Source organism: Aspergillus foveolatus (genome assembly GCF_047715535.1).
Source record: "Aspergillus foveolatus strain CBS 279.81 unplaced genomic scaffold BDW70scaffold_74, whole genome shotgun sequence".
Lineage (NCBI taxonomy): Eukaryota > Fungi > Ascomycota > Eurotiomycetes > Eurotiales > Aspergillaceae > Aspergillus > Aspergillus foveolatus.
The window spans coordinates 76,449-98,740 of NW_027396138.1; the positions used below are offsets into that span (position 1 = coordinate 76,449).

Consider the following 22,292-nt stretch of genomic DNA (forward strand, 5'->3'; position numbering starts at 1 on the left):
TAGCAAGCCTGGTGCTGTATATATGCAGCAGAGTCTAACCCATCACATTTCTATCATCCACCAACATTCCTCCGACTCTGCGCAGGAACGCAACAGCCAGGTGGAGTCTGGGTAGCAATGCCACTGCGTTGCTTCCTCTGGCTGGCTTATTCACGTTACATGCTCCACGTACCACATGGTGTGCCCACAAGCCCCTTGAAAACTGGGTGTTCGCTCTGTTGCTGGCGAAAGGCACGCATGGTTCGTGCTATGCTAAGAAAAGGATGCAAATGCTTATCACGGGCGCTGTGGTACCATGCAGTGCTGCAGCTGGTCGAGTTTCTGCAAGTTCATCACGCCTAGCTTAGAGCCAGCCTCGGACCCTGCCCACAACCAGGAAGAAGTTACAACAAATCAACGTGTCTGGATTCTTTACGACTCCAACCCCTAAGCAACGGCTCTAGCCTGCATGGTTACACCATGTCTCGAACTAATTAACTCCCGGAAGGACGGGATCAACGCGGCCCATTCAACCGCCAGCGGATGGTATTACCCACCCGTCCTGATATACGCTTGTGCTACATGACAATTTGACGACTTTGCGCCCCTCTCACATGTTCCCGAGCATCTGCTGGAGTCATAGCCGTTGCAATCACCGGCTGGCTACAGGGAGCCGACCTCACCCACGTTGTCGTTGGAGTCGTGGTGGGCGTGCTTGACGTCCCCGTCACAGCGTGGTCATTGTTGACGAAGAAATAGTTCCCGGCCACGGGACGTTGGAGGCCAGTAACCTCTACGAACTGGCGCAGGTCGAAACCAGCCCTTGCGTCCATCGTTTTCGGAAAGATATGCGCGAAACAGTCCGGAAACGTGTATTGCTCATGTTGCTCGAACGCAAGGTAGACGTATCGGTGATGGGTGTTGGGCGGAGGTTGGGGGGCAATATACTCCGCCGGGTGTTTGCCGTAGGGCCCTTTACCAGGGCTGCCTAGCTCTAACCAGGGTTTGTCGTGGCGAACTACCATATCCGCTTGGTACCAATGCAGAATGACCGTTGAAATTTCTCCGTACTGAACATCTAGATCAACAAAGACCAGCAGGTAGGTTGAGTTTGGGTTCAGACCCCAGGTGCTGATTTGTGGCAGGGGATGCGTATCTGTCACGATCAGTATTGCATCAGAATAGCGGCCTGAGCCATCTTACCCGACATTGCAAGCGTACTCCCGGGGAGTACCCATGATGTGCCTGGGTATCGAAGCTCAAGGATGGGTAGTCCGGATGGCAGGGGGTTAATCTGCGCAAGGGCCGCAAGGAACAGAGACGTGAAATAGACGACTCTTTGAAAGAACATCTTGACCATCTTCTCTCAACATCAGCGACCTCCTTGTTGGCCATTATGATCCCCTACTCTTTATACGAGCTGCGCAGAGTCCAAATGTGTAACTCGTGGCTTTTCCAGACTTCGGCGACTATTGTCCCCGGCGAGTTAAGTACTAGGTCTACTCATTTCTACACCATTCTATCTCCCTCACCGAAACTTCGATTCCCTCTGTACTCTCCACTGTACCCCATTGACATACACAGTTCCCAGCACCGGACAGCACACACCGACTATCAACACCGCAACCATTCCATATGTCCTCCCACCGCCGAATCTTTCGATCATCGGCGTGACGAGCGCTGTACTCACCGCGCCTAAAAAGCACCGGACAAAATTATTCGTGGCCATGACCGTTGCCGGCGTGGAGTAGTACAGGTCCACCAAGAGGACGTTCATCACATTGTAGGAGGCTGTAATGGAGAATGAAACCAGGAAGATCATGGCCAGGGAGAGTGCGAGGGGAGGGTGTTGGTCGAGCACCAGGCCGTAGATGAAGATCACGAGTGAGCAGAAGAGCTATAATTATCATCAACTGTACATCAGAGACTGGTGCAGAAAATACGAAATACACCCCAGTTATACTCACAGTCATTGGCCCCCCTACCTGCAGTCTTGCTCGTTCAACAGGGAATTCCCAATCGCTTTGCGTTCCATCTGCATCTTCATCCACTTCATTATCTCCTTCTGCAGTCAATTTCGCGTCTTCATACATTCTCCTTACCCTTCGATAATTCCAATCCACGAGAGCTCCATTAAATGTCGCGGACACCAACGACCCGACTCCCGCCGGTAAAAAAATCAGCCCAACTCCCATATCAGATAACCCATAAATCCGCGCAAACTGCGACGGGATGCCCGCCGTGACGGCATAATAGCTCGCAAAGACAAGCCCATTCGAGAGCAAGACCAGGCTAGTTGGAAAGTGAGCCAGGAGGCGGAGAGGCGTCAGCGGATTCGGGAGGCCTGGCCTCTTTCTCCTCTTGCTTTGCTGGTCGTCTGGTGCCGCTCCTTCAGCTTGGCCCCTCTCTACCGATCCAACCTCTAAAGCATTCGCTCGTGCCTTTCTCGTTTCTGGCAAAAAGAAAACCAGCACAAGCAACACGATGACCCCCCCACCGGCAAGAAAGCAAAAGACACCCCTCCATCCATAATGACTCGTAATCAATCCACCAAGAACAGGTCCCAAACTCGGCGCAAGGATATTTCCCAGACTCGTGAGCCCCATGTACGCTCCCCTCTCGTGAGAGTCAACGATATCCGCCGCAACTGCAGCCGAGAGTGCGACAGTGCCTGATATGCCGCTGCTTTGGACTGCACGGAAACCTAACAGGGAGGCATAGGAGGTGCAATTTGAAAGGAAAATGTTAGAAAAAATGTAGATTGTGAAGCAGATGATGTACGCTGGTCGTCGGCCGGATGTATCGGAGAGGGTTGCCGTTAAGGTTGGGGAGAGAGCTTGGCAGATCTGTAGATCCTCAGTCCGACGCCCCCGGTCATTATTTGTCAAGATGGACGACGCGTTGGGTCGGGGAAATAGAAAGAAATTGGGCGTACCATGTATGTAGTGATTGTGAGATTGATTTGTGATGGGGAGACGTGCAGATCCGCCGCGAGGGCGTTTAGGGCTGGATAGTAGACGTTTGAGGAGAGGGGGGAGAAGGTGGACGCAAGGGATGCGGTGAGTATTATGAGCCGCTTTTGGAAAGGTGTGAAGGGGGTATTTGAGGTGATTGTAGAGTTCGATTTGGGGGCTATGTCTAAGGCCGAGTTCGAAGATGAGGGCGATAATAATGGTGACGGTGATGGCCGTGGTGGTGATGCGGGCAAGGCAGTTGATGAGAGGAGAGGGGTTGTTTCTGTTGTGGTGGGCATGGCCGTGGATTCTTCGTGAGGTCTCATGGTTGGATGTAAAAAGTCAGGAAGGATTGATTGGGGAGGACCTGGTAGCTAGGCGCATAGGGGGGACGTAGCCTTCTCGAGTAAGTGGATATACGCAGTGCTCAAAATGATCAAGTAGTTCATTTCATTATGACAGATTGAAGCGTGAGTATACAGCCAAAAACCAAAGTACCTATCGTTTCAATAGTTGGCGGCGCTGGTGGCGCATAACACCCTCCCGTCAAACACGATAGCACGGTGACTGGGCCAGGCGAACGCACGTAGGACAAGCGGTTGGGTCTAGAAACACGTTCAAGCTTGAGTGCAAGTCCAGACTCAGATTCTCGGTCGATACGTATCCTCGCGCGCGTCCCCCGTGTAGAGGTGCGCTGGACGAAACAACTTGCCGCATGTTACTAAGTACGTGGCCGAACGTCAGCATATAGCAGAATTGCTTCCGATGGGATATCACCGTTGCATCGCATAGGTAGTATGGGCACAGAACTCACGCATGTACTCCCGCCAGTGCGCCATGATGCCCATGATTCGTTGCGCAAGCATAGCTGCCGGGATCATTTCGACCTCGAACCCTCTTATGAAGTAGTTAGTCAACCAGAGACCCAGACAAGTGTAGCATGTGCAAAGAAGACAAGAGAAGAAAGGAAGGAAACGTACATCCCCGTAAAGACAAAGTTCCCATAAAAATCCGCATTTGGGTATAAACCCCTGCTGCGAAAATAGTCATCCGCCGACGCAGCGCACTCAATGGCCTCGGCTAATTTCAGGAGACGGGTAGAAGGTAGGTCATGAAGGATTGACTGGACAAAACGCACTCGTGGGTCTATCCTCTTATAGGAGCGGTGGCCATAGCCAAATAGCCTTTTACGACCCTGTTTGACTTCGTCTAGGAAGGCAGGGATTCCGGCCTCCGTCCCAATATCTGCCAAAGCGCGCTGGGCGGATTCTGTTGCGCCAAAGTGCAGCGGGCCCCATGCTGACGCAACAGATGTGATGAGACACGATACAGGGTCTGTGAGGGAGGAGGCCGTCACGAGGGCCGAGAAGACGGTAAGAGCCATGCCATGGTCAGCGTTAAGCATGGCGAAGCGGCGGAAGCAGGAGAGCTTGACTGGGTCCGGCACGCCTGCGACTGGATCGATTAAGCCAGCCATTGTGAAGAGGTTCTCGCAGTAGGTCCTATCCGGAGAGGGTGGGGTGAATGGGATGCTCTTGCGGTGGCTTGCCACGATCCCAAACACCACTGCGTACGCGGCAACGGTGCGTAGGACGGCGTTGTCAACGTTTTCCCTGTTAGCCCGGTATTGATGGGCGTTGGTAGAAGCGGGAATAGTCTCTGGAATGCAGGATAAATAGGTGGATAGACCCGTTAATATGAGCGCTAACGGGGGCGTGGTGTTGCTAGGCTGGTCAGTCGTCGTAAGAAGCCGATGTAGAGTACGTACGGCAAGGACTGCACCGCCGTCTGGACAGTTTCAGGGACGGCGAGCATTTGCGCGGCCAACTTGGATCGAAGCTGCTCCTTCTGCGGCGGCGTCGGATATGACCCCCATACCAGGAGATGCAGCATGTCTTCAAAATCGCTCGTCCATAGTTCTTCCAAGCTATAGCCGCGGAAGAGAAGGAGGCCACGTTCATGGTCTCTGGTGATGTTAGTCTAGTTGGGCGACTCGCAGACATTGCCTTGCGTACGAGAAGCTGATAGCAGATTCAATTACAGTCGTATTCAGCAGTCCCGGATCGTGCACTCTCAGTCCGCCTGAGACCTGGTCGGCTCGGTTCGCGCCGATTCCTGGGGCCTTAATCCGTTTGAAATCGGCGGCCGAAACTGAATTCCTTCGGATCGGAATCTCGTACAGCGCATCTGTTCGCGAGTCCCTGATGTAGAGCGTGCCTGACGACATCGTTGAGGATTCGTTGACCCCCTATACCTCGTCTGCGTGAGGGTAAGCTTTTGTATTCGTGAACGGAGATAGCCCGGAGAGTGCCAATGTCCGAGTCCGAATGCGAGTACTCGCGCTCAGAAGGACAATTGGCCATAGTGACTTACACAGGTTGGCCAACCTTTATCGTGCGTGTACCCTACCAAGGCCGGATGGCGGTTTCGTGTCTCACAGCACCCATGTGTTCATCTAATCCTGGTCCTGCCCGGAAATGCGATTGGGAGACTCGTGAGACGCAAATGGGCTGAGTCTGAGTGTTCCTAACATGTAAAGACGCATCTTGGGAATTTTCGGAGCCGCAGGTCATGCTAGATCTCATGACCTTGCTGGTCGTTGAGGGCAAGGACTGGGGTACATTAATACACAGAGAACAAAGAGGGACCAAAAGTATTCAATTTCCTATATTATCGTATAATAAACTGGTATCGTCCATTCATAAATCGTCTCCATCGTCGTTTACTCGGGCATGTACTTGAAGGGCTTTTCCAGATTCTCCTGGCAGAAGGGAAGCTTGCCGACGGTCCAGATCTCGGTGTCCTAGTACGGCGCGTCAGTATAATCCATCAGAGTATCATAGCAGTGTCTTGACGAACAGGCTTCAAGTTCTTCTTGATCTCAGTGTCCAAAGTACCGGCCTTCAGAGCGATAATCGAGGGAACGGCGTCGGGGTCGTGAGCAATGGGCGAGCCGCATTCGGAACAGAAGATACGATGGACAGCCACGCCGGAGGATCCTTTCTTCGCGAAGCTCTTGGTGGGGCCGTTGATGGTCAGGGTGTCCTTGGGGACGACAGCGACGAGAGCTAACCAAATTAGTGAGGATAATCGTCGTCGAAAGGACGGGACGTACAGTAGGTAGAACCGGTCTGACGCTGGCAGTCATCGCAGTGGTCGTAGGCAGTAATGAGGGGGTCGCCAACCTCGGCCTTGTAGGTGACAGCACCACAGAGACAGTGTCCAGTCAAAGGCATTTTGACGGAAAATTCTAGAGAGCTTGAGACGAGCGAGGGGGATGGGTATCTGATTGGACGAGTGGAAGAGTGTGCGATCAAGGTGCTCAGGATTGAGGACCTTTTGAGAAGGGAACCCGTATTTATAGCATGGGCAATGTCACTCTTCTGCAGAGTTCTGCTTCTGATCAGGAATCCATGGGAACGCGGATCACCTCTCACCGAGAGCCACCAAGCGAGACCCGGAGAGAGCTAGGTTGAGAATTATTTGTCATGATGGAGGGGAACGACCGCGAAGACGGCGAAGGAGCAACGAGCGAGGAGCGGGGGCCGCACAGCTTTGCGTCACAACTCCAACTCTCCTCTAGCTCGTCTCGAGGTTAGCTCTACCGCAGTCTTTCTTAACCTTTAGTTGAGTACGCTACGAGCTCCCATTCGCTTGAATCCTCTCCGATTGACTCTATTTAGATGGTTTTTATTCCTAACGCAGACACCGTGCCTGGCGAGCTCGCATTGCTTTGAAGATCGCAGCTATAGAGGCAGAGGGGCAGGAAGAGGAGGGGCAACCCCAGCCTCAGAACGAACCGGATCTCCTCTGGAGTACTTCTCCGTCGACTCGACCCGAACAAGTCCTCTGAACCAATAAACGCCTTCGTCCAGCCATGTAGCTACAGCTCAGCTCTTTCTGAATCCGACGCGGTGGAACCCCTCGGTCGCGATAGTCCTGCAGGCTGCAGCTTCGCTGCTAGTTCCGAATTTCGAACACCGAGCTCCGCTGCAAGTATTTGTCACTGCCGCTATATCCTGCATAATGGAATGGAGGAAGAGCGGCTGCGATGATAAGCTTCTGCAGCCAATCTGCCTTTTACCCGGTTTACTCTTGGGTATCCTGTCGACGCGGATACGCGAGTTATGACGCTGTGATCTGCACAAACCACTGTAGGAAAATGAGACGACAGATGGACTGCACAGTGAACCCCAACTGCTATGATACAACCAGCTTCCTTAAAAAGTTACGGGTGATAGATTGTGGGCAGCCCACTTTTTCCAATCATAACATACCGCAACCGCCAACCGTGTGCTTTGAAACGCGGCTTCGCTACGTCAGATTACAGTGAGGTGTGATAAGTCCCTGCAGTAGCCAATGCTAACCAAGCGTCTAGAAGGATTCCAAATCAGAGATGCAGGATAGGATAGGATAACGACAATACATTTTTCCATTGGGCTGTCCTGTCAAGAGCCGATTCTGAAACGCCAGAGTCAGAAACGATATACTAGCGTATGCAGCCCAGAACAAAAGGAAATCCGCCAGTTGCGAATCAGGTTTGAGGACCAGTCAGAGCTTCTCGGTTCCCGGCCAAGATGCAAACCGTATTGCACGATCGTCATGACAGCGGACTGCCGTAAGCGCGGGTCAACTCTGACCGAGCTGTCAGCTTTCTTGTCAGATACTTGGGTCAGAGTATTCGTACTCTGTACCTCACCCAAAAAGCCCACTTAGATCCTGCGTCTGGCATGCTCCAGCTTATCTGCTGCGCTCTTTGTCAAAAGTTAGCTTTCGTCTGTACCGGTATATAGGGTGATTGGAGCGGCTTCGTGACTCCATCCGCTACTCCGGAATAGCCCCGCAGTTCCTACCTGCATCTGTGCAGCCATTCCACCTTTAGGGTTCTGCCCGCCGTAGATCGTCGCTTCAGCATGCTGGGCCTCTCTCGCATCGTCCTTTGTCACAAACGCAGCGTCCGCATCGGCAGATACTGGAGGGAGACCGAGCGCGTCGTTTCTCTCTGCAATTGACCTGACCTGTGCGGCAATGGAGCCGGCTCCGGGAGGCTTATTGAACGCGAAGGTCTATCGTAGAACACCATTAATAACACCTTTCATCATAGGAATTAGCATCGTACCTCCATCTCTTCAATCTCCTGCGCATCTTCCATCGTAAGATGGCTCTGCGGTTTCACCGCGAGCTCATCAAGTTTCGCATCGAAATCCATCTGTCGTGTTGCAAGTGTCTGCGCAGTCTCTTGCATCGGTCCTGCTTCACCACTCAGTTCGCGTTCGATCTGGCCAATTACCGAGACGTCTTCCGGCGTGATGCGTTGGCCGCTTTCGACTGCGCGCTTGAGGTCCGCGATCGACGAAAATTCAGTAGAAGACATGATGGTAGGTCTTTCGCCTTCTTATTCCAATATAAATGTGAATTTGAGAGTTGAATGGGCGTTGGTGATATGTTTGTCTTTGTCGTGGCAAGGGTGATGTCAGTATCGCCTAACACGAAAATCAAATTCGAAGCCAAATGACATCTTTCTTAACTCCCAATCTGCAGATATCTATGCATTGAAGGGATCGAAGCCTCTGAGGCAAATTCCTGAATTGCTGAAAGAGTCTGATTGTGCGTATGAACTAAGACGCCGATTTCGAGAGATAAGCATGGGAGTGTCCTGAATAGGTACCTACGCATGAGGGAGAGAAAGCTTGCTATAGCGACTCTTTCCGGCCGCCAGCAAAATCATACTCAAACAGGACCTGGGCAGACACCACCGGATTGACTTCGAGAAATGCGAAAAATGATTTGTACTGTTCGACGACCGCCCCCTCAATTTCCAGCAGTAGCCTCAGGCCTTGCGAACCACCATATGCCGTGGTCACATACCCCTGTGTTACATCTGCACAGGAGTTCACTGTCGACGAGCAGGTGCTGTCCGACAGAAAAGAGGCTGGATACGAGTTGAAGGGTCTGTCTTGGACCAGCAACTGCAGAAACAGGGCCCAGCACACTCTGTCCGCCAGTCAACGACCGTAAGATGGGCTGTCAACCGCCCGGTTACAACCCTTGTACCGGGAGAGAAACCAGATCCTGGGAAGGTCGTCGCGCGACTGGAGGCACCTTTCAATGTCACTGTCACTGGAGGTAGAAGTAACTGCAGATGATGCTCGTGGTACTGTAGCATCAGTGCCGCTTCATTTGGACGCGATGTCTCTGGGCGTCGTGATCAGGTTCATTGACTTGTCTGAGGTGCATCATTGTGAGACGCATAGGACTGTTCCCGCCAGCGGCCTTGTGTGACTGGGCTCGGCGCATGTGACTGGACAGGGGCTAAGTCTGCGGGATTGTTGCAATGACATGGAAGGCTTTCGAATGTCAGTTCTTCGTGGTGCAGCCTGTCAGCCTGAGGAATGGGGCTTCCACGGTTGAGCTAGAGAGGCCTGACACGAGGAAGAGGGGGCTGACAAGCAGGGCGCTGTCTTTCAGCCGGCTAGATCTTATACAGAAGATGAGTTGACAATAATCAGTCAATCAAACTTGGTAGAGGATTATATTGGTGGTGGTGCTCTTGAGGGCAGGCGCTGTATATATATTGCTTACTGCCAATGCACATTCTGACGCCGGCGACATATTTCTTGGGCTAAGATGAGCGATCGGCTCACCTCATCGACGACGAAACCCTTGCACTCTCACTCTTAGCTGTACTCATAATTACTGAAGATAAGCAAAAGACGCCGGCCCTTCCGGTCCATTGCCTGATCACAGCGATACAGCGCCGGTACCGGTCCAGAATTCTCCATCCTGCCTTGCACTGCGACCTCTACGGTAAACCACCGTGTCCACTTTCTGGACTCCCTAGGATGTTCTGTTGGGGCGGACAGACCTGGAAGTATGCGAGCGATCTGGTTGGTTTTAACGTTCTCCAATATTCATCGGTGGTTGTACTTGGCTAATGGACTTCCCTAGCCTGAGGGGACTTGTTGGATCAAAGAGTTTGGATTAAAGGGCTCCTGAGTATTGAAAGAACTCTTAAATTCCCAGCTGGACTTCAAGCGCTAACTGTGGCCAGATCTGTCTTGCCGGGCCTCAAAGATACTCAAAGTCCAGCTCTAGGCAACTGTCCGCAGGGTGATACTCTATTCTATCGTACCGGAAGATTCCTGGCTGCGCGTGGTGAGCCGAGACAGTGAGTGGCCACCCAAAAGCTTGTTCTCTGCAGCTCCAGCCTCACTGTCCACTGCCATCTTTGATGTACTTAATGTCCTCTGGTCCCACTGCGAGTGAACAAAACCACTATACTATTGGCTGGACTCTCAGAAGATGTTCTCCCAGCTGTGTCCTGCATAACACTGCTGGCGTGAAGCGGCTTCCTCGAGATGGAGGACTTCCACCCACTCACGTAAGCCCTCAGTCACTTCGTTCTGTGTTAGACTTTCTGTGAAGATGTTGTCCCTTTATGAGATGCTTAATTCTGGTGGGGCCATAGCCGATGCTGATGACTCGCAACCGACTAGAGTTTCGAAGAGGAGCAAGAAGGCCTGCACCCAGTGTCGCCAGCAGAAGGTAAAATCTCACGCCTGGACGCGAACTCAGATAGTCAACTGTTAACACTTCTTCTGCGAGCAGGCGCGCTGCGACGCGTACCAGAAGCAGCCTTGTTCGCGCTGTGAGAAGCTAGGAATCGAGTGTGTGTTATCGGAAGCGTTCCGTAGGGAACACAAACGCCAGTACGCCCACGCCGCTACCGACATGAGCAGTGTTAATCAGCGAGTAGGAAGTACGAGAGGTTGGAGAAGGAAACTGATGAGTTGAGAAAGCAGCTCAACGCCCGCACAGCCAGTCTACACCAGATCCGCGAATCCGCTACCACGATGATGCCCAACCCCAATTCCGCGGACAACGTCAAGCGCAATAAAGCGACCGGTGTCCGCGTTGACGCGAACGATGCTGATATTAGTTGCTCTAACGGAGCTGAGGGCCTGCAGCTGCTGTTCCAAGACATCGCTTCTGACGGGCTACCTCATCTCACTGCCGCGACATCTGAGAGTCCCAGCTCTAACGGGTCGAAGCTTCCAGAGATGGTGCCGGGATCCATCTACAAGAACACAGCGAGTGGGCAGACACGTCCCCAGCCATTGCAGCCGCCCGTCGGCATGGGACCCGTCGTCTCGAAGAAGAAGAATCTTGCCATGGCTGGAGTTGACCCGGATCGCACGCTACCGCGCACTCTCGGCGGCGTCACTCTGAGTGGCGATGAGATTGACGAGATATTCAACATGTAAGTCGCTGTTGACTCTGCCTATACCAGCTCTGACCGTCGGTTTATAGTTTCTATCGCCAATATGTTGTGTTCATGCCGTGCCTTGACACCGAAAGCTCCCCTAACCTCACCTACGAACAGTCAGACTTCCTTTTCTGGACTATAATCGGCACTGCCTCTAGGACATGCGCCAAGAATCCGACGATCTTTCCAGCCCTCGCCAAGCATATAATCAGCATGGCATTTCTCTCGCCGCTGTCAGAGAGTGGAGCATGGAACATCGTGCAGGGGTTGCTCCTGGTACTGAACTGGCCATTCCCCAAGGCCGACGGTGGAGTCGACATCATCTTCCCACTAACTGGTCTACTCCTGCACGTGGCGATGATGTACGGTATGCACAACCCAGTCTCTAGCCACGAGTTTTTCAAGACCAAGCAGCCCATGCCCCAGGTGGCGGACATAAGTCGTCGTTCAGAGCTATGGGCTTACACCGTCATCACTTACCAACGGTGAGCCCTGCCCCAAGCCCTTGGCCCGCTCGAGCTGACACTGGGCAGTGCGTGCTTGATGAAAGGGCAGCCTCCTCGCACTCTGCCTGACATGGCGCACGACGTCAACCAACGCAAGACGCTGTACCAGAACATGTCGCCCCATGTCCGGACCCGCATGAAAGCACAGGAAATTGTCACTCAGTGTGGTGCGGCGGTGAATGAATACGGGGTTCTTACCCTGAGTGCGGCGGATGAAGGAGGATTGGACTTGCTTCTGAAAGCATATGAGCAGCGTGTCAATGATCTACACATCGATGCGACAACTTGTAAGTCATCCAATTGCGGGGGAAAGCTCCAGCTGATATCTCAGGGATGGCCCGATTTGACATTCTCGTTGCTTGCCTTAGCATCCAAGGAATGCACTTTCTAAAGAACCATACCCTCTACGCGGATAATCGCCTCCGGAAGCTAGAAACCGCGGCATGTGCGGTAATCGATGCGGTTGCAGACATGGCTCGCGAACTGCAATCTCTTGCCGTCTGCCCATCGCAGGGTTGGTTCGGGCTCCTCCTTGCAGGGTCTATACTACTGCGTATTATCAAAGGACATGATACCGATATTGTCGACTTTGCCAAAGCTCGAAATTACTTTATGAAGTCTCTCAACCTCGCCAAGCTCATGATTGTCGACAACGCCGACATGCCGACAAAGGTTGTCACTGTATTGAGCCACCTGTATAATAGTACCAAGGCTTTTCGCAAGGCTGATGGTAGCGTCATGATCATTCTGCGAATCCGCAGCCGCCTGGCTTTGTGCCCCATCATTGATGCCATGTGGTGGTTCAAGGATGAGTTTGAACCACCATTACCAAGTACCAGTCAGTTTCCCACATCTTCTAGTTCAGTCGCGCTAATAACTTGTAGCCACGGAGGAGAACACCGAGAAACCGCCTACTGGCCCCGAGGGCTCTGCCAACCACCTCTACGACGATGGCTTCTGGACGGACCTGGAATGGGCCCTCAATATCCCCGAATGATGGCATCCGGACTCTCAGAGCCAGCTGGCTGGCTTGACTTTCCTCATATCAGATGGCGTTTGAAGAATTTCTGTTGGCGACAATCGAACGTCGACTCGGTTAAAGCGGAAGCCTTTGGTACGGATGCTCGCTTGGATGGCAAAGGGATTGGATCATTTGATTGAGATATGAACTCTTGTTCCGTAACCCTGTCCGGATAAGGCAGGTGGCATGGGTATATTTACACTGTTGGAGGTGGCGTTCTGGAATAATAACAGCCACCGCACCGGTAGAGCAATAGAGATTGGTTCTTATCCCCAGTTCTTCCGAGGCATGTGGCCAGAGGTGCCTCGCGCCAAAATGGTTAAATGTAACATTGTTATCTGCTAACCGTCTCTTAGCCTGCACTCCACGCACTGATAGGTTTCTCGAACTTAGAGATGCTGATCATACTGTTCCCAGTGCTAGCATCATTACAGTTCTGACATTCGACCCATCTTCCCCCGCGATCTTCAGTCGTCGACCTCCAGACTCCCAGTCGCACCCTCAATTCCTTGAATATATCCCCATACACTCAGACCAGACACCGCACCGTATCTCCACCGGCCAAGCTATCGGTTCGGGCAGACCGGGCGGTTAGCGGTGGGGCAGGCTTGAGCGCGAGCTTCGCTAGCTTATCCGCACACAAGCACAGAAACAAGCACCGCTGCCAACGTTGCAGACTGGGCGCAATCATCATGAGACTGCTCGTGCTAAGATTGTGCCGTTCCCGCCCAGATAAGAGTTAGTACCAACCAGGAAAGAGATCCGATACCCCTTCTCCTTGTGCGGTCGCCGCTTGGACTTGGACTCGAGTTGTATCTGGGGTTTGGCCAAAGGTAACCTATAGGGCGGGGTCGTGCGACTGTGATCGGAAAATAAACTGTCTCGGACTGATGGACTGTGCTGATAGGACAAGAGACGTCTATGCTAGATGAGGAGAAGGGAGCCGGCCGCAGTCGTTTTCAGGAGAAGCAGAGCAGTCGCAGATAACGGCGCGCCATGCTACGCCAGCCGATTAGAGAGGAGGTACCATTTATTCCCTCTATCTCGTTGATAACAATGGTTAGTTAATAATTGTTCAGGTGATAATTGCTGAAATGGATGCGACTTACCTGGCCAGACAGATAAGGTGCGGACAGTCAAAAGGGTGCCGTCCTCCCTGGTCTGCTGTAACACTTGCCCTTTTCTCCTCACCCACCGCCTATCCTCCTCTCCTACCATCTCCATCCCATTGAGTGCTCAACTCTTGAACTCATCACGAGTTCATTTGAGCCAGCATGGAGAAAGATACGCCTGTCCGTATAACCTCCGCAAACGACTCCGTCCCCAGTGACGATGCCCCTTCCGTTTCCGCTGGCCTCGACATAGTCGAGCAGCTTAAGCACTTGAAAGAGCACCACCATTGGGACCCCAACCTTCCCGACGAAGTCGTTGACGAGGTCAACGATGCCCTTCACGCACCCGACAAGGACAGGCGCCAGTCCATCGTCGTTAGTCTTCTCGAAAACTCCCCCTACCCGGAAGTGCGCGCGGCCGTGCCTAATATCGACGAGGGCGACCACTCCAACACCTTCCGCGCCTGGGCCATTGGCATGTTCCTAGCTACAGTCGGGTCTGCGCTCAACATGCTCTTCTCCATGCGCCAGCCGTACATCATCATTCCGTCGTACGTCGCCCAGGTCGTCGCCTACCCTATCGGTGTTGCGTGGGCCAAGGTCATGCCCCATAAGACAATCAGGATCTTTGGAATGAGTGTCAATTTGAATCCTGGACCTTACAGCAAGAAGGAGCATGCTGTTGCGGTCATCATGGCCAATGCCACCTTTGGCGGTGGTGCGGCCTACGCGACCGATGTTCTGCTCGCCCAGCGCGCCTTCTACAAGCAACGCTTTGACTGGGCGTTTGAGATCTTCATGTGCATCTCGACCCAGATGCTGGGCTTTGGAATGGCCGGCTTCTTCCACCGGTTCTTGGTTACTCCGGCTGCAATGATCTGGCCGTCGACGCTGATCAACAGTGCGCTTTTCAACGCGCTCCATGACAGAAGCCAGCCTGACCCAAGCAAAGTCTCTGGCTGGACGATTGGCAAGTACCGTATGTTTCTGTACTGTCTGATTGGGTCTTTTCTTTGGTATTGGTTCCCGGGATACATTGCCCCGTTCCTGAGCGTCTTTGCCTGGGTGACTTGGATCAAGCCGAACAACGTGGTCATCAATCAGTTGTTCGGCGGCTGGACCGGCCTTTCGCTGATTCCCATGACTTTTGACTGGACTCAGGTTTCGGGATTCAACTTCAGCCCGCTCATCGCGCCCTGGCACGGAATTGCTAACACTCTGCTGGGCATGTTCATCTTTTTCTGGGTCGTCACCCCGGCTCTGCACTACACTGGCACCCATTGGGCCAAGTACCTGCCCATCAGCGACTCAAGCAGCTACGACAACACGGGTCAAGTCTACAATGTTACGCGTATCCTTACTCCGCAGATGACCCTGGACAAGGCCAAGTACGAAGCTTACTCTCCTCTATTCCTATCGACCACCTTCTCTCTCGCCTATGGGCTGTCCTTTGCCACCATCATTGCTGTGCTTATCCATGCCATCCTGTTCCACGGAAAAGACATCTGGGTGCGGTTCCGTCAAATCGGTCACGAGGACGAGGATGTCCATGCACGGCTCATGGCTCGATTCAAGCCTGTTCCGTTATGGTGGTATGGCGCTATCACACTTATCATGATCGGAATGGCGCTTGGTGTCACACTTGGCTACCCGACCCATCTCAGCTGGTGGGCTTTTTTCATTGCCCTGATCATGGGTGCCGTCTGGTTCGTGCCTTGCGGGATTATCCAAGCCTCGACCAACATTCAGATCGGTCTCAACGTTATTACCGAGTTTGTAATTGGGTACATGCAGCCTGGCCGCCCGATGGCAATGATGCTCTTCAAAACTTATGGGTACATCAGCATGTACCAGGGCCTTTACTTCTGCCAGGACATGAAACTCGGCCACTACATGAAGATTCCTCCGCGGGTGACCTTTGCCGCGCAGATGATATCTTGCCTGTGGTCATCGATCGTCCAGGTCTGCGTCATGAACTGGGCTCTCGGCGCCATTTCGAACGTCTGCACTCTCGATCAGCCGAACCGTTACACCTGCCCCAACGGCCGCGTCTTCTTCAACGCCTCCATCATCTGGGGCACCATTGGCCCCGCCCGGATGTTCTCTCCTGGCCAACTCTACGCTAGTCTCCAATGGTTCTGGCTTGCCGGTGCCGCCCTCCCCGTCGCCATCTTCGTCGCAGCCAAGCTTCTCCGGAACACCAAGTACGCCCGCTACGTGCGCCTGCTCAATGCGCCCATCATCTTCGGTGGATCTAGCCTTATCCCTCCTGCTACTCCGCTCAATTATCTGTCCTGGGGCATTGTCGGCTTCATCTTCAACAAGTGGATCCGCGACCGTTGGCGCGGCTGGTGGATGCAGTACAACTATGTTCTCTCCGCCGGTCTAGATGTGGGCCTTGCTCTGTGCACCATTTTGATCTTCCTTACCCTGAACTTGACCAAGACGGAGTTCCCGTCCTGGTGGGGGACGAACATTGCGGCGAATACGATGGATGCGGCGGGGACGGCTGTGCAGGTGACCGGGGTGAAGTTTGGACCGGAGAGTTGGTAGTGTCTACGTCTGAAGAAAGGGCAGGGGCTGTTGGATTAAGATGGAGACTTGCTGGACTACGTATGTTGCGATAAGGCAGAGAGATATGGTTAATGTCATGGTCATGAGTAATGGATATCTTATTGCTTTCGCTGCTAGGATAGTCAGTTATATAATGTTGACCCTGTGACCGTACGACTGTTTCATGTATGTACTCTACTTGGATTTCCATCTAACGTGGCCGTCTGATTCCGATAGGAATAGAATCCGTACAGAGATCACCTGCTTTACTCAGCCCTAGAACATTTGCCTTCCCCGCACCATTACACAGTACCAGCCAACATCCCTCCAGTTTCTTCAGCATTCAGCCTTAGCACTGTATAGAGGTTGAAGGGCGCTAGGTGAATTGAATGTTGCCAAATTGTGCTTATGGGCGCTAAGATGAATGTCCTCTACGCCGTTCCGGATTAGTGAGGATCGTCACAGGCCTCCCCGGCCCGCAACGGAGGAACCTCCGAATTGTCTCGAATCACAGACCCATCTTGAAGGAGGCAGAAGCAACGGAGTAGATACCGCGATCTACAGTGAATACCCGGTAGTTAGAGGAATTTCGACTGAGAGTTTATCTGCACTGAAATGAACCTTTGACAAGAAAAAAGTCCTGGAGGGTTGAAGAGATCAATGGAGTCTATGGCAATGGAATTAAAGGAAGCAATTGAAGCCCAACAGCAATGACAATAATTCTGCTCTAGAGCTATATATCAGAATGCGAAGGCAAGTACCATCTCGTTCTATGACATAGTCCTGTAGCGGTGAAGACAAATTAGTATTCGTGGAGTATATATGCTCTATATGTGATATAAGATGAAGCAACTCAGAAGAACTCTTGTACGAAGTAGACAAGGCTTAATCTACAATAAACACCTGTCAAACATATCATTCGCATCCTACCGGCCTCATCCCCGCCACGGATCCGTGCTAGATCCGCCGCGGAAGGAGAAGGAGACGGACAGCTGGAGCGATCTACATGAAACACGATGAAACACGCATATTTCCCACCAGCTATAAAACCCCATCTTCAACCTTGAAATCGCCTCAAAACAAGGAAGCCAAGCAGTCAATCTATCAGTCGCTGAAAATGAAATCCACCTCGATCCTCCCCCTGCTCTCAACGTTGACACCCCTCGCCTCAGCAGCTACCGTCTGGAGCGGCCTGTTCAACGAGAGTTATACCGTCGCCGACTTTGACAAATGTACCTTCCCTCCGTACCTTCTCCTGTGCTTTCTTCTCTCTCTTCTGAGCTAACATGACTATCCCAAAGGGTCCTGGTCCTCACAAATCCCCCCATACCAATGGTACATCCACGGTTCCGAGGAAACAGCGCACTACCTCTCCCTCTCGACCGAGTACAAGAACCCCAACTCGACGCTCGATGAGGCACAGGGTCTCAAGACAACACTCGATAACACGGCGTCATGGAACGGACAAACCATGATGCGCACAGAACTCATCCCGCAAGTCGAGAGCGGTGTTGATATTGGATCCGGCAAGAAGTACTACCACTTTAGTTTGAGTGTAGATCAGGACGGGCTTCCGAACGTGGAGCTGGAGCACCAGATTGCGTTTTTCGAGGTACCTGCACCTTTCGCTTAGCGGCCACACAAGGTGAAAGACATGCTAATATCGCCCGATAGAGCCATTTCACCGAACTCAAGTACGGCGGGTCGTCCGACACCGCTTCGAGCTTGACCTTCTATGCCAACAGCGCGGCACAGTGGTCGACCGCGCTGGAAGCGGGTGTCTGGTACAATTTTGCGTACGGAATTGATTTCGACGGCGGAAGCGTGGAGCTCTATACCTCGACTGGCGGGGATGATCTGGAACTTGTTGTTCAAGCCGTCAGTGCGTCTGCGTCGAGCAATTCGCAGGATTGGCATGTTGGCGTGCTGAGGCTTGACAATGGGGTCGATGGTGGAGAGGAGAGCTGGTATTGGAGTGGAGTTTATGTTGAGGACGGGGAGGTTACGCTGGCTGTTTAAGTAGCCAGAAGAGTTAGGGCTGAGGGAGGAAGAAACCGATTAAGGGGTACTCTGTATGGCTCAGGATTAAATAGAGTTACGGATTGATGAGATAGAAATGGTAGTTCGGGCTGGTTTTGAGCTATCTGCATTAGATCTCTGAGATGTACAGTAGCTTGTTCGTACCCGATATTCCAACAACTCTCCCACATCTCCATTGTACACGTAGTCCATATATATACCGCTGGGCTGCAGTTCGTAAAATATCCTACCAAGCCGCCCCAGCCTGTCTTGTCCGGTAGTGTCCTGCTCCAACTGCCCCTAAACCATTCACGTCTCCGATTGAAACAACAAGGTGTTTTCCCCTCGGGCCCCTTCCCCGTTCAATCAGAAGCTGACTCTATTATTAAGCAAGGCGCGTACTGGACTCCGCTGAGCATATAATATGTGCAGTTTAACTCTTTGTTGAGACTTCTGCTGTGCAAGAATCCAGGTGTGGACTATATATTACCTATGTCGCTTCAGGCTTAACCACTACATCCTGTCCTGATGGGAGTGGCAATAAGGACTACAGCGGATTATTTTTTTCTAACCAATCTTCCTTCACTCTCGCAGAGTCTCTAGTCTGGCGAGCCGACGGCCTGCATTGCAACAATTCAAAGACGGCTTATTGGAGCAGGGTGTTCAGGTAGGGTTGATGGATACCATGCTGGAGAGCAAAATTGACCAACGACCTTGGCTAAAAAGCAATTCCCAAAATGCATATGGCCTTATCTCAGGATTTCCGTAGCCCAGCTGCCGCAATATTCTTCAGATTTAGAAGGAAAATAGGATTTCACATAAAAAAATCGACAGGACAGAGATTCGAACTCTGGACCCCGAAGGGATTAGATTTCTAATCTAACGCCTTAACCGCTCGGCCATCCTGCCGGATTTTATGCTGACTAAGAGTCAGAAAACAATAATGAGTGTCGTACACTCAGCTTTCTTCTTACCCGTGGTCCAGACCTATAAGAGAGCATCATATCAGCACTAGGGCACGAGCAAAAGCAGGGACACTATTCGACGCCGTTTAAAGAAAACAGTAAGAAGGTTGGAACTATATTTTTTCAATCGTATTCCTAGATCACTCTACTCAAACTGTGCACAGTACATGAGGCTAACGGAGAGCCTTAGATCACGACTGACACAAAGCCCCATCTCCATCTTGCAGATTGTTCATACACTAGTTTATTCAGTATAACTGCATGTAACCAGAACCCTCTCTTTTCAATAGCGATTAATGCACACCGAGAGCGGGCGCCATTTCAATGGTTTTGAAAAGATCCTTTGTTGGCTTATAAGCTGCCGGTTAATCACTGTTAATTGTTAGGGATCTACTTTGCCAGGATAGATCAGCCTGTTAACCAGGTAAGGATTCCAACACCATGTAGAATTAACGATTGGAGGGCGATTACCCAGTGTAATCAACAACTAAACCTTGGGGATCCTTCCAGCCAGGGGAATCCCCCTCGGCTCTTAATACATCTATAGAGCTGTATGCACGTAACCTGGTAGCAACATCACACCAAAGCCTTGTCCAAAAATGGCGGCTGATCCCGACGGCTCCGCCAAGGTAGTATCTCCCAGAGAAGGATCCCTTGGATCTTGATTGTATCTACCATGATTGTCTGCCTGAGGCACCTGACCCTTCTTATCAAATCCCAACAGGGTCCGTAACAACTATGCCCCGTCTCCTTAGATCGACTGTCCTCAGTCGATATTTGTCCTTATGCGTCATGATTCAGTATCATATGTCAAGGTAATGTCCATTGTTTTGCCTCCATGGTATTGTTCATTTATCATGGCCTTTGTTGCCATGACGGCAGTATTAATATGAGCAAGTTTCTGCAACATAACAAATCTTCTACAACAAGGCCTCGGCTTTAATTACCTATCTCTTCTTCAGCTATTCTTCGTGTTCTTGACTATCATTGCACTTTCAACTATACAATCCCTCATAATAATGTTGCGGAAAGCTCGTAGGGCCATAACTGTTTTGGTATTGAGGCCTAAGCTTGTTTGGTGTCTCGATTGTTTTTGCACCAGCATTAGAAGCTTCGAACCCGCGGAGAGGGCTCCTTTTGAGATTGAATGTGAGCTTGATGCGAAGAAGTCAATCCTTTGGTGCTCTGCTTGCAATGCTCTGTGCCTAAGTGTAGGTTTTACTAAGTCTTGTTTAGCTCTCTGTTAACAGTACTATAGACTGCTGTAGGAATGCTTGGTAGTGCTGCTGATCTCTCTGCGATCCTTGATTGGTATGCTGGTTTCCGGGAGGCCGATAGGACGGTGTGGAGGTTTGGGCTGGTGAAGTCATCCCTGTCATTAACGAGGCCATGAAGACCTTGTGTCTGGCTTTTAATAATGTCGAGATGGCTCACTGAAAAGCCCATGGTATCACAGGGAACAAACGGGACCATGCGGTAAGCTTGTTTTGCGCTTGTGACTTGTCCGATCATTGCTAATGCTTTGCAGGCAAAGAAGGTTGAATATGAGTTGTTTTGTGCCGCCCGCCGTCGTGAGCTTGCTCACGTCCTTCCGCCCGCTTGGGATACCTCGGCAGACGACTGGCATTTCTATCGGGTTCAGAAGTTATTGCGTCTGCTCTCTTACTTAAAGGACTGAGCGCTACAGGTACAGTTTCGACGGCCCTGGGACTTTGTCAAACAAGCGTTACTGGCCTCACTTTGCCGCAGTCGTTCCCATACCCGCTGTTTCATGTCCCTATACGAAATCAACTACTTTATTCTTCCCTTGCCGCGGTAGCCCAAGCCCTTTCCAATTTGGAAGAGTCAGCACGTCCGGGGATAGAGAATTTCATGAAAGGAAGGATACACAGCTGCATGCGCAGTTGAAACCGCTGCAGCAGCGGCAGAAGGCGCGCGTGCGGCAGCATCTCGCGGCCAACCGCGCCGAGCTGATCCAGGAGAGATCGCAGCCAGCATGCTGGTGACGGTGGCCGACATGGAGATCAACCGGCAGGCCTCGAGCAAGAGGAGCAACCGTGAATCCCAGATCACTGGCCCCTTTTCTAACCAGCGACTGCGCAACCTCCTGGGACAGCTCCGTACCCGGCTTTTGTGGTTGGACTTTTACCATCCCCGACGATGATGAGCTGCCTGGAGCAGGGTTATCAGATTATGGGCCGGCTCTAGGAGCACGACCCGTACGCAGGCGTTCTGAGGCTGAGCCCGAGGGCAACGACAGCATAGGTAGCACGAGAACGTTGCAGTTCGCGACGCGGTCCTGGAAGGTGTCCTTGGCCTGGTCGCGCTGCGAGGCGGTTATGGTCGAACGCAGGATGAAAAAGGGGACGGAGATCGCATCCAGCCACATCGTGGCCATCCTAGCCCGCAAACTACAACTATGCATGGAAGGACTCAGACGATCTCTGTCTATATAGGCTACAAGCGATTGGGTAGCGGTTGAGGGTTTTTATCTTGTGAAAGGAGGCTACCCAGGGCTGCCTTGTTAGGGCTGAAGTGGGTCTCATTACCGTGCCATTCGAGGGTTCCACTAGGAGCCGCAAAAATCTTCACAACCACAACCAACACTTGAGGCCCTGTGGATTGTGGCAAGAGCAAAAAGTAAGCCGAACGGGGGGGTCGAACCCCCAACCTTGAGATTAAGAGTCTCACGCTCTGCCGATTGAGCTAGCCCGGCTACTTGTTGGAGTACAGGTTACCTATCATAAAATATTAATTATTTGTTCTATGTCCCTGTCCATAGCTATGTTTTGAGTCGCAAGAGCATACCACTACGCAAATATAATCCATATTTGTTCTCGGAATCTCCTCTGATAACTGTAGTAGCTCATAAAATTGCTTGTAGAGCTTTGCTTTTATAATAGTTCTTGCCGGTGAC

General features: G+C 51.9%; 8 protein-coding genes and 2 non-coding genes across 10 annotated transcripts; 3 read left to right on the forward strand and 7 right to left on the reverse strand.

The window, feature by feature from the left end:
- Nucleotides 1–65: 65 nt before the first annotated feature.
- On the reverse strand, nucleotides 66–1,330 carry BDW70DRAFT_171443 (YbhB/YbcL family Raf kinase inhibitor-like protein; the record flags this gene model as incomplete). Its single annotated transcript, XM_073743218.1, has 2 exons — nucleotides 66–1,135; nucleotides 1,183–1,330. 2 exons carry the CDS (start codon nucleotides 1,328–1,330, stop codon nucleotides 558–560), a joined length of 726 nt encoding a protein of 241 aa, XP_073592167.1. The 3' UTR covers nucleotides 66–557.
- Nucleotides 1,331–3,706: 2,376 nt separating this feature from the next.
- Nucleotides 3,707–5,160, reverse strand: BDW70DRAFT_171447 (putative citrate synthase; the record flags this gene model as incomplete). The annotated part of the gene is made up of 4 exons (XM_073743219.1): nucleotides 3,707–3,830; nucleotides 3,914–4,657; nucleotides 4,702–4,899; nucleotides 4,949–5,160. The coding sequence occupies 4 exons, from the start codon at nucleotides 5,158–5,160 to the stop codon at nucleotides 3,707–3,709; spliced, it is 1,278 nt and encodes a 425-aa protein (XP_073592168.1).
- A 495-nt stretch (nucleotides 5,161–5,655) lies between these two features.
- BDW70DRAFT_163632 (GFA family protein) lies at nucleotides 5,656–6,169 on the reverse strand (the record flags this gene model as incomplete). The annotated part of the gene is made up of 3 exons (XM_073741325.1): nucleotides 5,656–5,736; nucleotides 5,793–6,001; nucleotides 6,049–6,169. The coding sequence occupies 3 exons, from the start codon at nucleotides 6,167–6,169 to the stop codon at nucleotides 5,656–5,658; spliced, it is 411 nt and encodes a 136-aa protein (XP_073592169.1).
- A 1,476-nt stretch (nucleotides 6,170–7,645) lies between these two features.
- On the reverse strand, nucleotides 7,646–8,307 carry BDW70DRAFT_163633 (uncharacterized protein; the record flags this gene model as incomplete). The annotated part of the gene is made up of 3 exons (XM_073741326.1): nucleotides 7,646–7,687; nucleotides 7,787–7,999; nucleotides 8,053–8,307. The coding sequence occupies 3 exons, from the start codon at nucleotides 8,305–8,307 to the stop codon at nucleotides 7,646–7,648; spliced, it is 510 nt and encodes a 169-aa protein (XP_073592170.1).
- A 2,051-nt stretch (nucleotides 8,308–10,358) lies between these two features.
- BDW70DRAFT_153436 (uncharacterized protein) lies at nucleotides 10,359–12,702 on the forward strand (the record flags this gene model as incomplete). The annotated part of the gene is made up of 7 exons (XM_073739636.1): nucleotides 10,359–10,478; nucleotides 10,542–10,606; nucleotides 10,690–11,193; nucleotides 11,244–11,684; nucleotides 11,733–11,992; nucleotides 12,037–12,537; nucleotides 12,590–12,702. The coding sequence occupies 7 exons, from the start codon at nucleotides 10,359–10,361 to the stop codon at nucleotides 12,700–12,702; spliced, it is 2,004 nt and encodes a 667-aa protein (XP_073592171.1).
- A 744-nt stretch (nucleotides 12,703–13,446) lies between these two features.
- On the forward strand, nucleotides 13,447–16,525 carry optB (small oligopeptide transporter, OPT family). Its single transcript, XM_073738118.1, has 2 exons — nucleotides 13,447–13,749; nucleotides 13,806–16,525. The coding sequence occupies exon 2, from the start codon at nucleotides 14,001–14,003 to the stop codon at nucleotides 16,389–16,391; it is 2,391 nt and encodes a 796-aa protein (XP_073592172.1). The 5' UTR covers nucleotides 13,447–13,749; nucleotides 13,806–14,000; the 3' UTR covers nucleotides 16,392–16,525.
- Nucleotides 16,526–17,508: 983 nt separating this feature from the next.
- Nucleotides 17,509–18,410, forward strand: BDW70DRAFT_163636 (glycoside hydrolase family 131 protein; the record flags this gene model as incomplete). Its single annotated transcript, XM_073741327.1, has 3 exons — nucleotides 17,509–17,623; nucleotides 17,693–18,003; nucleotides 18,066–18,410. The coding sequence occupies 3 exons, from the start codon at nucleotides 17,509–17,511 to the stop codon at nucleotides 18,408–18,410; spliced, it is 771 nt and encodes a 256-aa protein (XP_073592173.1).
- An 828-nt stretch (nucleotides 18,411–19,238) lies between these two features.
- Nucleotides 19,239–19,319, reverse strand: BDW70DRAFT_t160. Its single transcript has one exon. It is a non-coding gene; the product is annotated as a tRNA-Ser (tRNA).
- Nucleotides 19,320–21,245: 1,926 nt separating this feature from the next.
- BDW70DRAFT_163637 (uncharacterized protein) lies at nucleotides 21,246–21,773 on the reverse strand (the record flags this gene model as incomplete). The annotated part of the gene is made up of 2 exons (XM_073741328.1): nucleotides 21,246–21,547; nucleotides 21,599–21,773. 2 exons carry the CDS (start codon nucleotides 21,771–21,773, stop codon nucleotides 21,246–21,248), a joined length of 477 nt encoding a protein of 158 aa, XP_073592174.1.
- A 245-nt stretch (nucleotides 21,774–22,018) lies between these two features.
- On the reverse strand, nucleotides 22,019–22,091 carry BDW70DRAFT_t159. The gene has a single exon. It is a non-coding gene; the product is annotated as a tRNA-Lys (tRNA).
- Between the last annotated feature and the right edge of the window lie 201 nt (nucleotides 22,092–22,292).